This window comes from Mustela lutreola, chromosome X (assembly GCF_030435805.1).
Source record: "Mustela lutreola isolate mMusLut2 chromosome X, mMusLut2.pri, whole genome shotgun sequence".
Lineage (NCBI taxonomy): Eukaryota > Metazoa > Chordata > Mammalia > Carnivora > Mustelidae > Mustela > Mustela lutreola.
In genome coordinates, this window is record NC_081308.1 from 6,577,130 (window position 1) to 6,593,864 (window position 16,735).

A 16,735-nucleotide genomic window follows, 5' to 3' on the forward strand; every position below is an offset into this window, starting at 1 on the left:
AGTTGATGGCCTTTGGTTGTTTCCACCTTTTGGCTGTCGTGAGGAGTGCCAGTACGGACATTCGTCTGTGTGGACATAATGTTTTTCATTTCTCTTGGGTATGTACCTAGTTGTAGAATTACTGGGTCATATGGAAACTCAGTGTTTAACTGTTCTTTTTTTTTTTTTCCTTAAGATTTTATTTATTTGAGAGAGAGAGAGAGAGCGCGACAGAGAGAAACCATGAGCTGGAGGCAGAGGGAGAGAGAGTCAGACTTCCTGCTGAGCAGAGAGCCCCATGCGGGGCTCGATCCCAGGACCCAGGGATCATGACCTGAGCCGAAGGCAGACGCTTAACCGACTGAACCACTGAGGCACCCCAGTGTTTAACTGTTTTGAGAAATTGCTGCACTGATTTTCCAAAGCAGTGCTTTTGAATGTTTTTATTAGCAGAGATTGGGAAGTAATGTAGGTGTGTCAACAATAGGAGAGCGCTTAGCTGAATTTTATCAATCCCCTTAGCAAGCTGTTGGTAAAAACGCAAGCTCTTATTCTGAGATCACCTCCTAGGGCTCAAAGGCAGTTGAGACAGGGTAATTGTTCTCAAGGAGCTTAGCCTATTTAACTGTTCCAGGTGATCTTTACAGAGAATTTATGAGGGAGGCAGAATATTTAGGCCATAGTGTTAGGCCATCTCCGGGAATTTTGGAGGAGACTCAAGGTATGAATTAATCAGTATCTGTGTTACATCGTTAAGTGGAAAAGACAGGATAGAACATTGTATATACTGTGTGATCATGATTATGTCAGAAAAAAAATTAAAAGAACACAGAAAAAAGATGGAGGAGAATGCATCAAAATAGGAATGATGGTTGTATTTGAGTAGTGGTTTGAATGGACATTTTTCTCCTAGGTAGGTGTAGTTCCTAAACCCTCTGTAATGGAAACAGAAATGCCTGAGTTGCATGTGAGCGTGAGAAGAAGTTAGTTGGAAAAAATCCAACGTCAGATTTCTGGAGAGAGGTGCCTGGGTAGTTCAGTTGGTGAAGCCTCTGCCTTCGGCTCAGGTCACCGTCCCAGGGTCCTGGGATCGAGTCCCGCCTCAGGCTCCTTGCTTGGCGGGGAGCCTGCTTCTCTCTCTGCCCCTCACACTGCGCGTGCTCTCTCTCTCTCTTGCTCTCTCTCAAATAAATAAAATCTTAAAAAAAAAAAAATTTCTGAAGAGATGAGGACTCAGGAACTTGGGCCGGCATACCTATGAGTGGGGACAGAACCCCGGGCTTGCCTTGGGGAGGACTTGGAACAGCAGCCCTGGGCTTTGCGCCGCATGGCCCTCAGCGCTGTGCCACATGCTCTTGAGGAAGAGTCCTTGGTCACCATGTCTCCCCCCAGCTGGAGGGATGGCCACTAGCAGCACAAGGGGATCGTCCAGGAGGAAGCCCAGCACTGTGCTGAGGGTCCTGGTTGTCTCTGGCCGTGGCTGGGATCTTGTCCAGGCGGCTTCCGGCCGCAGCCTAACGTGCAGGAATCCTGCTTTTTAGCCAGCAACAACCAGAAAGCCCTTCTTGCTGAAAAACTAATACCCAAAGAACTCCACTGTTCCAGACTCCTTGCCCTTCTCACCATGAAAAGGGAACCAAGAGTTGTCCAGCTCTCGTCACCGTAGCTGTGTGATCAGATACCTTCGAAATCGGAACAGCTCATTTGAAGTGATTTACTTGTCACTGAAGCAATTGTTACCCACCAACACCTTTCTTGGGAGAAAAACATCATTTTGATATTGGTACAGTTGCGGATGTTCGTGGTAGCCTGAGCTGAAGTCTTTGTCCCGTAAACATGTTGGAATGATAATTAGGACAATAAATGTAGACATTCTCAATGCTGTGATTGAAAGTCATGCCAAAATGTGTGTCTGCGCAATGAGGTTGCAGCTCTCTGGAATCTGATGGACGAATCGGACGGGCAGTGTGCATGTTTCTTCTAACGTTCTCAAGAAGGATGAAGAAGCCTTCTCTGTATTTCACTGCCTCCTAACAGAGGACAGCCTGGGCTGTCAGCACAAATGTCCACTACAGTATCTGGAAGATTCGGAAGGGACGTGAGAGCTTAGGATTTTATTGGTTACCTGTTGTTGCACCATGAAGTACTGACATCTGGTGCCTTCAGATGACAGGGGGCACATGATTTCTGTCGTGCAGGAATTGAGTAGTTTATCTGGGTGGGCCTTGCTTGGGCCTTGTGAGGCGGCTTGGTCAAGATGCCGCCTGGGGCGGCTGCCTTCATCTGAAGGCTTGACTGGGGCTGGTGGGTCCGTTCTCGAGGTGGTTTACTCATGGGGCTGGCAACTCGGTGCTGGCTGTTGGCACGAGGCCTCCGTTCTTCTCCACTGGGGTCTCTTCCTGGGGCTGCTTGTGTGAGCTCCCAACACGACTGCTGCTTTCCCCCAGAGCTGGCGATCTGAGAGAACGTGGTGGAAGCAGTGTCTTCTATGACTCCCACCTCGGAGGCCACGCACTGTCCTTTCCACAGTATCTGGGGCATCACAGGCTCAACCCTATTCAGCGGGGAGGGGAGCACACAAGGCTGTGAGGAACAGGAGGCAGGAAGCGCCGGGGGCCCTCTTCGGAGCCGGCCGCCATGGGGTCCTGCCGCAGGTGTGCGTGTTTCACCGTGTGATGGGTGAAGCCGGGGAGTGGGTGCTTGTGCTTCTCCTCTCTGGCCTCTGGCCCCTTTGCTGCGTTCGGCCTGCCCAAGCAATCCCTATATTTGCCTCCTGTTTACCACTTCTGTCCTTTGGGAGCTGGAACACTTACTTCATCGTTGAGCATGTTGAGACGACTGTCAGGTGAGTAGATGGGCTCAAAGTGTGAGGCGCTGGGGCTCGATGAGCCCAATAGCAAGGACTTGGTAACTTCTCTGTGGGCATAGAGACCCTGCTTCTGGTGTGAGCTGGACCGTGACAGCCGTGCCCTCTCATCGGGTGGCTTTGTAGTACAGATTCCTGGGTAACCGTGCAGACTCTGTGCTCTGTCTGGAGAGAGTAGAATCTGAGACATACAGCTTCTGTATCGAGCCCAAATAAAATTCACCAAGGGGCGCCTGGGTGGCTCAGGGGGTTAAAGCCTCTGCCTTCAGCTCAGGTCATGATCTCAGGGTCCTGGGATCGAGCCCCACATCAGGCTCTCTGCTCAGGGGGAGACTGCTTCACCCCCCCCGCCCCCGCCTGCCTCTGCCTACTTGTGATCTCTGTCTGTCAAATAAATAAATAAATAAAATCTTTTAAAAAAATTAAAATTAAATTCACTGAGACAGTAGACGTGTCCTTTTGTTCATTTTTGGAACGCCAAGTATGGAAGTGTTATTAGAATTACCTGCATTGTTTATTGGATCAAAAATTGAAAATAGGAGCTCAAAATCATTTTGTAACAGTTCTGAATTACGAAGTGAATTGGGCTCAGTAGGGCAGGAAGGTCAGGTTTCCCAACTCTGCTGATGAGATGAGGTCATAGATGTGAACATGCTTAAAATGTTCTTTTCTTTTCTCTAAGCTTATTATTTTTTTTCCTTGAAGCTTCTATGTGACTCTAGAATGGCAGAATCTGTGTGACTCTAAATAGCAGAGATGTGCTCAGGACTCCGTTTATCTTAAAATAGCACTGTTCTTGTTGTGGTTCGGTCCCCTTCGGGACTGGACTCACACACAAGACCCTGCTGTTTACCTGCTTGACTTGGACTGTGCTGCCCTTGCACCCTTCACAGCCCGAGGAGGACTCCTGCCACGGACGGTGGGGTTGCCGGTGGGGTGGGCGGCGGGCCGTGTGCTCATCGTGTGAGGTCGTGCAGTTCGGAGTGCATTGTATTTGGTGGGCTGTCGGCAGCAGATTTCACCTTCGGCATTTTCCTGTTTTGGTATTGACTCTAATGTCTTATAACTATTTGTAAAATGAAGACAAGTTATAATCTCTGCCATTCTGATGGTGTTTACTGGCTTCTAAATGCTCCTGGGAGGGACAGAGGCTGGTTGTCCAACCAGTTTGGGGAAATAACATGTTCCGCGTTCATACTGGTCTTGTGAGGTTTGGCTGTGGTTGTGGTATCTCGCTTTCCTGGGGCCGGGGACTTGAACAGAAGATGGGGAGGACTGAGTTAGTGAAATTTAGGTTGTCAGATTCCCGTGCATACCGGTCAGTGTGCATTTATAGAGACAGCCGAGGAGAGAACTGCCCAGACTCAGACAATTATAGGGCGTGGCCTATTTTATACAACAGCTGTCTTGTCAATCAATGTGATGGTGGGACGTGGGGGAGGGAGAGGTGCTCCCTAAAGACACCCATCTGGAAACCCTTTATCTGTGTCAAGCTGAGGTTTCCTTAGTCACGTATGCTTCAAGGGGAGAGGTCTGTAGACAATGCGCTTTTGTTGTTTTTCTCCAGAAAACAAAAAGGACCCTTTGCAATCTCAGACTCTTACAGTCTAAGGACCAATTGGTACCTCCTTGTCTGGGGGCTGGGTGCGCTGGGCTTTTTGTCTTTGGTCAGTGGTTAATATTTAGCTCCTTAACTGATGACCTCTGGTAGATGAAACTCACCAGTGTTTTCGATAGATTCACGCTGTCCTGCCTGCAAACAGACCCGGGGGCAGGGGCCGGGGGGTGATGCGGGGTGGGGACATGTGTCAGGGAATGGGAACAAACCACGGCTGTTCTGTTGCGGAGGGTTCTAACACCGTCACCCCATTAAACGTACTGCTTGGAAGAAGATGCTCCTTTTACCTGTTCTGTAACTGTCCATATCTATTTTCGCTGCTATTTAAAGTTGCACTTTGAGATAGGAATGCTTTTAACTGCAAGTGTACTGATATTGTTGCTGAGTATTATTCAGACAAAGCCAGTGAATTAATTTCCCAACTAAGTAGTTGGAGCAGAAGCAGTCACTTAGATGAGATAATATCTAATTTCGCATTAAGACCTAATTCTAGAGTCGATTCCGCAAACTTAATGAAATTGACCTTTCACATTGGCTCTCATGATTTTATTTTGCAGGATAACAAAGCCATTGACCTTTGCCGATTGTGTTGGGGATGAACTTCCTTTAGGATGGGAGACGGTATACGATAAACAAATTGGAATTTATTACATGGACCACATAAATAGTAAGTAGACTCCCACATTTGAGTTATATGTGAATGAGTTTTCATGTTGATCTCAAAGATGCTAAGAACTCTCTTTGTAGGGCTAAGACAGTCGTTACTATCCACCGCAGCACTAAGCTGGATTTTACTAACGTAACCTGAGGTTGTCCTTTGTGGGGTTCTTCAAAAACTGAAGCCGTTGTGGGACACCTTACCTGTGTGTTGCCCAGGACTGGACGGAATATGTTTAGTGGAGGGTTTTTTTTTTTTTTTTTTTAAAGATTTTATTTATTTATTTGACAGAGAGAAATCACAAGTAGATGGAGAAACAGGCAGAGAGAGAGAGAGAGAGAGAGAGAGAGAAGCAGGCTCCCTGCTGAGCAGAGAGCCCGATGCGGGACTCGATCCCAGGACCCTGAGATCATGACCTGAGCCGAAGGCAGCGGCTTAACCCACTGAGCCACCCAGGCGCCCCTAGTGGAGGGTTTTAATGCCTAGTAAAAGGAATACGTTTCCCAGGCAGTCTAGAAATAGAAATATCTTTCATAATGAGAAGGTTATTTATTGCAAAGCAGAGCTTACGAGTTCCTGGAACAATAAATGCCCCAGTGATTGCCTTAACTTCATTTTGTCTTACACATTCAGCTTCAACCTTAACATACCAGCCCTTTTCGATCTTTGTGAAGGGAGAAAGCTGGGTAGACTGCAGCTAAAATAATACAGTGGGTCCTGAGCACGCCGGCTTTCTTGGAAGAATTGGGTAGAGCTGTGGCTCTCGACCAGGGCTGATTTTGCTTCCCAGGACCACTTGGCAACGTCTGGAGGCATTTTCTGTTGTCACGTCCGGGAGAGGAGCTGGTGGCATCTCGTGGGCAGGGCCTCGGCCTGCTGCCGAACTTTGTGTGCAGCTCGAGACAGCCCGCCACAGAAGACGAGCTGCCGCCCGAATGGCCGAATGGCCGTGGGGCCGACCTTGGCACCCTGGTTCACGGGCTCCGTTCTGCTCTCTGCCCCTCCCTCTTGGCTTGCCGCCCCGTCATCAGCCTTCCTGGTCCCACTGGGGGCTCCCTTCCCTCTCAGATTCCCACTTTTGCACTCACTCCCATTTTCATGCCAGTTATGCCCAGTGTTTCTGTCGTTTTCATTTTTCACTCCCGGCGACATGAAGCGTGGCTTCCCCTCCGCGCGCTTTCCGTCCCTCAGTGTATGCAGTGCAGGGGAGGCTGGAGGTCCCGAGGCCGCACAGTGCCCGCCATGTGAGTGATCTGAAGTTCTTTCCTCACGCCAGTCCCACGGGCCCTCCCGTCCCCTCAGTGCAGGCGACCCAGGTTGGTGTCTTTGGGGCCGATTCCTGCATTGGCACTTCCTAGCCAGCCCCCCGAGTCGGCGCTCAGAAACCTGAATGGCAAGACTTCTGTTCTCCGTCCGGGGCAGTGGGATTTCTGACACCGGCGGTCAGCCTTGCACTTGATGGCGGCCCTGACCCGAAGACTGGGCAGTGGGGCTCATCGGCCTTCCCAGGCAGTTGTCTCAGGGGCAGGAGGGCTTCTGGATAAATCCTCCAGCCACTGGGCAGAGCGCGGCGCTCAGTGAGGCTCCCGCCGAGGCCGCCCTCCCTAGTCCACCCTCCCTAGTCCAGCTGACCGCATGCCTCACGACTGAGTGTGTTCGAGGCATCCTGCTGTCCGGGCCTCCCTTCCCGGCTGCCGGTGGGCAGCTCCCGCGGGGGACGGCTGCTGCCCTGCGGGCCTGGGCACATGTGTGCCGGGGCTTCACCCCTAGGCTTCGGCCTCTCCGAGACCGGGTGGTGATACTGAATGGCAGAGGCATCTGCCTTACACAGCCTTTCTGGAAACTCTGCCTGCCACTGAAGCCGTGGACTGTTCCGGCTTTTAAAACCAAGACTCATCCCTCTGCACCCGCCACTTTGCTGTGGGCGTTCCTTGCTCACCTGTTTGCTGTAACAGGGAATGTTCCAGAGCGCCTCTCTGTGCTGGCCACTCTTTGGGCTCTGGGGACCCAGGGAAGTGAGACCCAGCGTCTACCCTCAAGGAGTTCACATAATACTCTAGACGTGGCCATGAACCCAAAAACTGAGTAATCACCAAGGACTTTGTTCCAGCCACTGAGTATAAGCGGGATGACTCAGCACTGCGGGTGATAAAGACATCCGAGAACGCAACTCCCTCTCTCTCTCTCTTTTTGGGGGGGATAAGAAAGGTTATTGCTGTAATAAAATGTATGTGGGGGCCAAACACTGCATTCCAGAAAACTTGCTCCCGAGAACCCAAGCCTTCATAGCACAGCTTGAAAACTCTCTGAAGGCCTGACCCTGAGGAGTCAGACGTTAGATTAGAACTGTGCAGGTCGACCAGAGGGACCCTGGGTCGACTGCCTTCGAGGCCCCCCAAGAGACTCCAGTGTGTTGACCAGCGTGTAGGCCACGTCCGCGGGCCACGGCGGGCCTCAGGGCTGTGTACATGGCAGTGGCTCTGGTGGCCACAGCCGTGACTCTGCCCCGCCCCGGCCCACGGAGTTTGAACTGGGGCTAGCTCAGAACCCTGACTGTTGTTATATTTGGTTTCTTATTTCCTGGTGAGACCTTGGAGGCCTGGAGGGGCTTTCCAGTGCCGACCTGGGGTGGCAGTGTGAAGGGGGTAGGGGATGTCGGCGGAAGGCGGTTCAAAGGGAGGACATCCTTGAAACATCCTAGCAAGCACTCGTGTGTGTGTGTGTGTGTGTGTGTGTGTGTGTGTGTGTGTGTCTATAGTAAAGAAAACATGACATTCCTTTCTCAACCACTTTGAGGTGAAATCTATAGAACGTAAAATTAAGCCTTTTGAATTGTGGAGTTTGGTGACATTTGGTATGTTCTGTGTTGTATGCCCACTACCTATGTCTGGTTCCAGAACACGTCATTGCCCCGAAGTCAAACCTGGCACCCATGAGCGGTCACTCCCCACTCCCCTCCAGCCTCCCAGCCCCTGGCTGCCGTGAAATCTCCTTTCCGTCTCTCTGGATTTGCTTCTTCTGGACATTTCGTAGAGACGGAGTCATACAGTATGTGGCCTTCGGTGTCCGACTTCTTTCACTGTGCGATGCGTGTGAGGCTCTTCGTGTTGTAGCATGAAGCGGGACTTATTCCCCGTGACGGCGGAATGCCCCGCCATCGTCTGGGCAGACCATGCTTTCCTGATCCGCCCACCAGCTGCTGGAGTCAGGCTCGTTTCTGCCTTTGGCTGTTGTTAGAGGGCTGGTCCCACGCACGGAATTCAATGTGCGAGCGCGCGTGCGTGTGAAGACCTAACCAGCTTTAGGAACTGGGTTGTGAGTGAGGTAGCATCCCATCTAGCAAACAAAGGAGAGCTCCTGGGTACATTTTAAAAGAATTATGTTTCTTTCTTTCTCTCTTTCCAAATTTTATTTAAATTCTAGTAAGTTAACATAGAGTGTGTTGCATATTTATTTACAGTTTGGGCTGGGGGAATCGTGCCGGCATGTCTCTGAGCTCTCCCTAATTTCGTCTGGGCTGCGGGCGCCCGCATCTATTTACCAGCACGTCATCGTTATGGCGGCCGCCGTGGCCCGGGCTCTCGAAGCTTGGAGCGGGCACGCGGCTTCGCCGTTTTCACTTCCTGGAGGCAGCACTTGTGTTGAAATCTCCCCCAGGAGCTCTGTCGCGGTCAGGAGGGGAGCCTTCTCCGAGTCTGGCTGTCTGGCCCGTTTGCTCAGTCTGCCGCCTCAGGGTCAGGACCAGCTTTCGGGCACGTGGTCCCCTGCCTGTGGAGCAGACTGCCCCGTCCGTTCCGCGATCAGTGAGCTTGCGGCCAACAGTTACCGATTGCTTCTGGCTCTCCGGCGACTGAACGGTCCCGAGACTGGAACGCTGACTGAGGCCGTGTGCCTGTCTTTGAGGCGCTTGGGAGTGTAGTGGGGGGAGGCAGAAACACGGGAGCAGTTACGTGCCCGGCGGGGAGCACTGTAGCCCTCCCCATCGCATAGAGGTATACCTGCTTGTGGGGGCCGAGGGGGCTTCAAAAAGGAGGTGCTTTCACGGAGGGACTTGGAAGACAGTAGGGCTTCCCGGGGGGCAGAGGAGGACAGAAGCAGCAGCACTTTGGAAAAACTTGTCCTGGGGAAGTGACAGAAAGGACTTAAGCTGGTGAGCTAGTTCCAGCACTCCTACGTCACGTGGAGGTTGTTGCTTTAAAAGACACTCGTGGGCTAAGGAATTGCGAGCAGAGTCACGAGGGCGAACTTGGTGAGCGCACTGAGCGTGGCCTTTGGTGGGATGCGGCGGCGGGAAGCCCGTGTGGTTCTGGAGAGGGGTCCTGCGGGTCTGAGTGAACTTAGGGGAGCGGGAGTGAAGGGTATGTCGCCAGCCATTATTATATATAGGGGCAGAAATCACCCGTTCTTGATGACCCATACGGAATGTTCTGGGTGAGGGAGAAGAGCAGGCGTTCTCTGAGGATGAGTCCCAGGTGGGCTGAGCGGGTACATGCAGATGCTGCTGCTCGCTTCGAGAAGGGAGGCGGAAGGAGAAGCACGTGATGGCGCCGCCACTGCTGTGCTTCCAGTTTTGGTGAAGAGGGACACTGTGCGAGAATGAGTTCCACTATGGATGAACGACTCAGAATCGCTCTGGGTCCGTCCAGGTGGTGCCGCATCTAGGGGGCAGTGGGGACGAAAACTGGAGCCCAGGAGAGAGCCTGGGGCCGGAGGGAGGCATGAGCCTCCCTTGCAGAGTGAGGAAGCCGGAGGGGGGCAGGGGCAGGGGCAGGTGCCACAGGTGGGCTGCAGGCCCGGTGCCGAGGCAAGGAGCGCAGCCTGGGTCAGGGGGTGCGGCCCGAGCCACAGAAGTCGGCGAGAAGGTTGGAAATAGCCACCAGTTTGACCAAGACCAGCTCATTTGGTTTCGTGTCCACCCGTGTGCACGCGCGGTGTGAGAGGTTGTGTGGCGGCGTCTTGGGCCCCGCTGCAGCCAGCGTCTGCACGGCCGTCGGGGCTCCTGCTCCTCTCGCCGCGCCCGTGTGGACGGAAGGCGTTCGTCCCGCGCTCCAGGAGGCTTCGTGGCGCAGATGCTCCCGCGGCGCGCGTCCTGGCGATGAACGACGTCCGCGTCTTCTCATCGCGGGGCTGCGTGACCGCGGCCAGCGGGAGGGTTTTACTCGGACGCCGCTCACGCACGCCCTTTCCGTTGCAGAGCTCACGCAGATCGAGGACCCCCGCGAACAGTGGCGGCGCGAGCAGGAACGGATGCTGAAGGAGTACTTGATCGTGGCCCAGGAGGCGCTCAATGCCAAGAAGGAGATCTACCAGATTAAGCAGCAGCGGTTCGAGCTGGCGCAGGAGGAGTACCAGCAGCTGCACAGGCTGTGCGAGGACGACAGCCGCTCCCACGCCAGCTGTGAGTCCACGCCTCCCGGGGCGCCCCCGCGTGACGCTGGAAGCCCCCCCTGCCCCAGCCCCCTCTAGGTCACCCGCAGACACCGAGCTTGACTCGGGCGAGGCCGACTCCCGGGGTGTCTAAGCACGTGCTCTTAGGGAGGGAGCCCTCTCAGTTTTAGAGGCTGCCGCGTGCGGACCTCTAAAGCAGCAGCGGGTGCCCCGGTGTTGGAGGAACCCGCTCCCCTCTCAGAAACCTAAGCGTTTTGTTACGGATGCAGCCAGTCACCGCTGGAGCCTGTCCCCTCCCCACAGAGTTGTCACACTGAACCGCCCACCAGGGTTCACAGGGCCGTGACTGTTGGGGGTGCCACTGAACCTGGCAAGAACGCGTGGGGGTGCTACCGCTAGGTCTGTGTTACAACGGCCTAGGTCCACTTGAGACACGGACAGACTTACCTGGGACATGACTGCCACTGTGCCAGATATTTGGCTCTGGTGACACAGCCTTGAGCATTAAAGACATGGTCAGAGCTTTACTCTGTGTTGCAAGTCAGAATGCAGTTAAGGCCGAGGGGCTAGAGGTCTTTCTTTTTGCACCTGCTGTTGAAGGCGAATATGCCTTTCAAGCTGTGGGGAGGAGAGGGGTGTGTGTCCCCAGTAACAGGAACAGAAGAGCGTTCTGCTGTCAGTGTGCCCTGACAGAAGGTCAGGACTTGGGTATAATGGTATGTTGTTTCCAGGTTGTCTTACCTCTTGTTCTTCAAATATAGGTAACTGCTAGATTTTTGTGGTTTTTGGTTTAAGTATCCATCAGAATGCAGTGGTCAGCTCAGTGCTAATTTTTAGAGTCTGGTTTTTTATCTCTAGTTTCTTTTCTTACACTGTCTTTCTCTGATTCTTGTATCAGGCCTCACAGAATGAATTGGGAAGTGTTGCCTCCTCCTCTCTTTTCAGAAAGAGTTTGTGTGGGATTGGTATTTGCTAGAACTTGATAGAATTCACCAAAAAAGCCATCTGGACCTTGAGTTCCTTGTGGGAATGTTTGTAACTATAAATTCAATATCTTTAATAGATACAGGGCTATTCAGATATTCTGTTTCTTGAATCAATTTTGGTATTTGTGTGTTTCAAAGAATTTGTCTATTTCATCTAATCCAAAAGTCTGTAAACTTTTTTTTTTTAAAGCAAGTCTTAGAAAGTAAATACTTTAGGCTTTGTGGGCCATATGGTCTCAGTGGCAACTACTCAACCTGTCTTCATAGTGCAAAAGCAGCGAGAGACAATACATAAACCGATATGTGTGGCTTGCTCTGATCAAAGTGTAAACACAGGTAACAAGCCCGATTTGGCCTGCAGGGAATTTGCAGACTGCTGATCTAAGTTGTCAAGTTTTTAAAGTTGTTTGTAGAATTTCCTTACCCATTCTTTTAGTATCTAGACACTCTGAGGTGGTGTCCTGTCTTTCATTCTAAATGAATACTAAATACTAAATACTAAAAATTTGTTTGTTTGTTTTCTGAATCAGTGTAGCTAAACTTTTATTGATTGTATTTATCTTTACAATAAACTGGCTTTGGTTTTTTTTTTTTTCTTTTCCCATTTCTTGTCTGTTTCTATTTTATTGATTTCTCTTCTTTATTATTTTCTTCCTGCTTCTTAGTTTGGCTTTACTCTGTTCTTCCTTTTCTAGCTTCATAAAGTAGAAGCTTAGATCATTGATTTTAGTTCCTCACATAACCTCTGAAGGTAGGACTTCTTCGTTAAGTGCAGCTTTAACTACCTGCCACAAATGTTGGTATTTTTTCAGTCAATTCAAAATGGTTTCCCATGTCCTTTGTAGTTTTTCTTTTGAGCCATGGGTTCTTTAAAAGTAAGTTGTTGGGACTTTTTAAAGATGTCATGTTGATTTCTAATTGAATTCTGCTGTAGTCAGAAACTACACATTGTAAGATTTCAGTCTTTGGGAATCTACGATTTAGCGCTCAGCATTTGGTCTCTCTCAGGGGCCTTATGGGATTAGAAGCCCATGGACTTGGTACCTCGAGGTCACACCTAGCTGTGGTGGTGACTTATAACTTTCTGAGAGCATATGGTTAGGGATTTGGAGCCTTTTAGAAAGTGCCTTGATAGAAGCTGGCTTGAACCATAGGAATTTATTTTTGTAGCTTCAGGAGGACTGCATACTGGCGGTCTCATGTGAGTTTGCCTACTAGAATGTCTCTTCCCAGTATCCTTGAGGGACCTTATCTGTCTCCTGGTTGGGTTTGGTTAGGTCTCCAAAGGCTCTTCCATTGGTTTTTCTAAGAGTGGAATGGGAGAAAGACATAGCAGAACAATTTGGCAGGAAGTTTCTTGCCAGTGAACATGGCTCTAGTGTTGACTTGAGAGTCTGACACGCTCATCAGAATCCCGACCAGCCAAGAGGTCTCTGTACACGTAGTCTCTGCATCCACTTGTCTGAGTGGCCTCGGGGGCCAGACTGGGCCTGCCTGTTTTCACGAAGGGTGGGAGACGCAGGTAGATTTTGCTGGGGCCTATTGGCTCATCTGGGAAAAGACTCTGAATGGAATCTAGGACTCACTCTGAGTGCTTTACCAAAAGGTTGCTGCTGTCTGTCCCTGGGGTTCCGACGAAGCTTTCAGCTTGCCATTTAACCTGAACTACCCATTACGATGAGGAAAGCTCTGTTAGATGACTCAGAGGAGTTCTTTCTGGCCGCACGGGTCTCCCTCAGCCCAGAGTGCTGTCAGGGCTAGTCGTCTAAAGCAGGGAGGCGCCTTCGTGCTCTGGGACTGGGAACAGAATAACCCTTGGACGCAGTTCGCATTACTTCCTTCATCGGCAATGACTTGAAGCAAAAAGAGCCAGGATTCAGTGGGCTAGTGTTATTATCTCTGCATTGTTGGGATTGCAACGTTCTGAGGTACATGAGGCCGTCTGTCTTTGCTGTACATGTGAGAAACGGTGTCGGGAAGGCTAAGTTACTTCTTCAAAGTCACATACCCAGTAAATGGTAGAACTTGGCTTCGAACCGAGGCCTGTTTGTATGTGTGGCCTTCGATGCCTTGTACTGTGTCCTAGACATGGGAGAGGCAGCACCTAAGAGCTAATCGTGTTTTTGAAACATGTTGCCTTCCTGTTGTTTGAGTAATCCGGAAATAAAGACCTATTATAAACGGACAAGTCACCTGGCAGTTTTGAAACTTTTAGGGGCAAGTGGAAGGCAGAGCACAATCTACTTCTGAGCACCTGCTGTTGGTATATACTAAATGTCGGGGACATGATTTATCCCTAACGGCTGATTGTAGGGAAAAATAAGACCGTGATGGTGAACAGAGGAATGAACTAAAACAGCCATTTTTAGGGGTGCCTGGGTGGCTCAGTGGGTTAAGCTTCTGCCTTCGGCTTAGGTCATGATCTCGGGGGCCTGGGATTGAGCCCCACATTGGCTCTCTGCTTGGTGCGGAGCCTGCTTCCCCCGCTCTCTCTGCCTGCCTCCCTGTCTACTTGTGATCTCTCTCTCTGTCAAATAAAGAAAGAATTAAAAAAAAAAATAAAACAGCCATTTTTGATACTGAGCAGAAGGGCGAGGCTGGGAGGAAGGGATGTGCATTTCTCCCACACCCAGCACAGATTTTCCCCGGAGTTATGGAAATCACCAGAATAAACCTCCATTCACTGGGGAGAAAAGATTTTGTGTCAATATTGGGCCATCTGGTATCTAAGAATATCCACGCCTTGACCTTTTTAAATTTTATTTTATTTCATTTTTTTTGGTCCCTGAGCAAAGCAGATTCAGATGCTGGCTGGATTTGAGCATACATGTCCCCACGAGACCAAGAACCCTATTCTGCTGTGTTTCTGGCAGCTGCTTGGTACCCAGACCAGTTTTCTGCTCTGTGGAGCACGGGCACAGAGCTTCTCGGGAGCGGATGCACTCTGACGCGCACCCACTACTTCCCTGCAGCCCGCTTTGTGGTGTTCTCGCACTTTCTTCACGTGTTATCTTGTGTTGTGTTGCTGGCAAAGGAGGTTTATTAAAGCTGTTGTAGTGAAGGAATTTATTGCAGCTTTCAGGAGCACTACAAAAACGGAAAACTGAAGTACTTCCTGACAGTTGGAGACCTTTGTGTTTCTTGACCTGGGTGGTCACATTTGTATTGGCTTTGCATTAAGTCCTTTTCTTTACGCTTTTTTTTTTTTTTTTTTTTTTTAAAGATTTTTATTTATTTATTCGACAGAGAGAGATCACAAGTAGGCAGAGAGGCAGGCAGAGAGAGAGGAGGAAGCAGGCTCCCTGCTGAGCAGAGAGCCCGATGCGGGACTCGATCCCAGGACCCTGAGATCATGACCCGAGCCGAAGGCAGCGGCTTAACCCACTGAGCCACCCAGGCGCCCTCTTTACGCTTTTCTTGATGGGTGTTATTCCCCCACCCCAAAGGAGAAAGAAAAATGAGGGGGGGCTGCATTAACTTGTTAACATTGGCTCATATCTCGAGGTGGAAAGAGGGAGGTCTTTTTCTTTCTTTAAATTTATTTTAAAATGTGTCTCCCAGTTCTATGTGTTTCTTTCATATGGTGAGCTGATTCCTCATCTAGAAAAAGATACCCTGCTTTCTGCATTGTTACGCGGTCTTCTCTTTGCCTTTTCCACTGAATACCTTTGTTGTGTCCGAAGCTTTCATTCTGGAGCTAATCGTTCAGTTTTCCTGAGAACCTTTAGCTTCTGGATGCATTCGGATGAAGCCTGTGACCATTTGCAGGGTCAATTATAGTCTAATCCACAGGTCAGCAAATGTTGTATGGCCTCTGGGCTGACTCTTGTCCACTCTGGCTGTTTATAAATAAAGCATTATTGGAACACAGCCACGTGCCCTCAGTTACCTATTGTCTATAGTAGCTACGGCAGCAGAGTTGAGAACGAGGCAGAGACTGTATATGGCCCACGTTGCCATAAGTGTTTACTGTTTGGCCCTTTGCAGAGAAAGTTTCCCAACACCAGGTCTACACCAGTAGCTCTGAACTCCGGCTACAGGGTATAATCGCCTGAGGGGCTTTTAAAAACTGCTGCCTAGGGCGCACTCCCAGAGATTTTGATCTGCTTGGCTTTGGGTGGGGCCAGGCATTTTTTGGTAGAACTTCCCAGGTGATTCCCAGCATTGGGAATCCAGTAGTCTGGATTGATTTGTGATGGTCTCTTCCAGCAGCAGGCGCCTGACTTTGATACCCTGGCTCTTAGGAACTACCAGAAGTCTGCACCAGAAGTCTGTCTCTTCGGATAGTTCGGAGAGTTGGCCTAACGTCCCGTGAGAAAGTGCTGACCCTCCCTGAATTCCTCGGTTGGGTGGTGGTGAAGCTGGACCTTATCAGTTCTCAGTTTGGCCGGCATTCTTTCTGAGGCTTTACGCCCATCCCACAAAGACTGTCTTGCCCGGGTTATCCCCACAGAGGGTTTCTCCCCTTCTCTCTAGGTTAGGGTCATGGCCACAGTCCATCCATTCAGCCCTTTGTTTTCCTTCCTGCAAGCATGTTGGAGCCGGCAGGAGGAGAATGGATCACGCAGCATTTTTCACAGGTGTTAGTTGGCAAGACACAGTCTCGAAGGTGCTTGTGGAGCATACGTGTCTGTTGAGAAGTAACCCCCTAGCCTGCCCCAGAGAACATTTCCGAGAGAATTCTTGGTTTGAATTTGGTGGCATCTTGTGTTACTTCTGTGGGGACCTCTGAGTGGGCCTGTTTAATTTTTTTCTTCCATTGCTTATGGCACCTTTAAAAACCAATGTCATGCCCTCTGTGGGCCTGGGTTGTGGACATGCGTGCCTTTGTTGCTGCTCTGGTAATTAGTACCTGTCAGCACGGGAGCTGTCGGGGCTTGCCAGCCTTTCTGCAGCCGTGCTCTTGGCTTCCTTGAGCCCTCCCTGCAGTGCTGACCCCTGGAGGCGCACACCCGGTCCTAAGGCGCAGAGTGCCCTGAGCACATCTTTGGGGAAGGACTGCTGCTCTTCTAAAGCATGTCGTCCCCCTTGGGTGACCTCAGGTTCTCACAGCACAGAGGAGGCCGGTGTGGAACAGAGCAACAGGGAGGCAGAGACAGACACACGAGCGTACATGTTTTCCCTTTTCAATGCCCTATAAAATCCAAATCCAAAATCAGTACTGGGGTCTGCAGCATCTCGAGTGCTAAGGACACAGGTGACATTCACCTGTTGGACAGTCGGCCCTGGGGAGCCGGAAG

At 50.7% G+C, this 16,735-nt stretch overlaps 1 protein-coding gene across 4 annotated transcripts in view; it reads left to right on the forward strand.

Moving 5' to 3' along the window:
- The window catches only part of WWC3 (WWC family member 3), a 111,029-nt gene that overhangs the window by 34,175 nt on the left and 60,119 nt on the right, over positions 1-16,735 (forward strand). For 3 of the 4 annotated variants that reach the window (XR_009349769.1, XM_059156462.1, XM_059156464.1), the window contains exons 2-3: positions 5,021-5,130; positions 10,316-10,519. Coding sequence is in view for 3 of the 4 variants with exons in the window: in XM_059156462.1 (XP_059012445.1) it covers positions 5,021-5,130; positions 10,316-10,519 (314 nt within the window). In the remaining variant the exon portion in view is untranslated. The remainder of the gene's footprint in view (positions 1-5,020; positions 5,131-10,315; positions 10,520-16,735) is intronic. The other variant, XM_059156465.1, reaches the window with a different exon arrangement.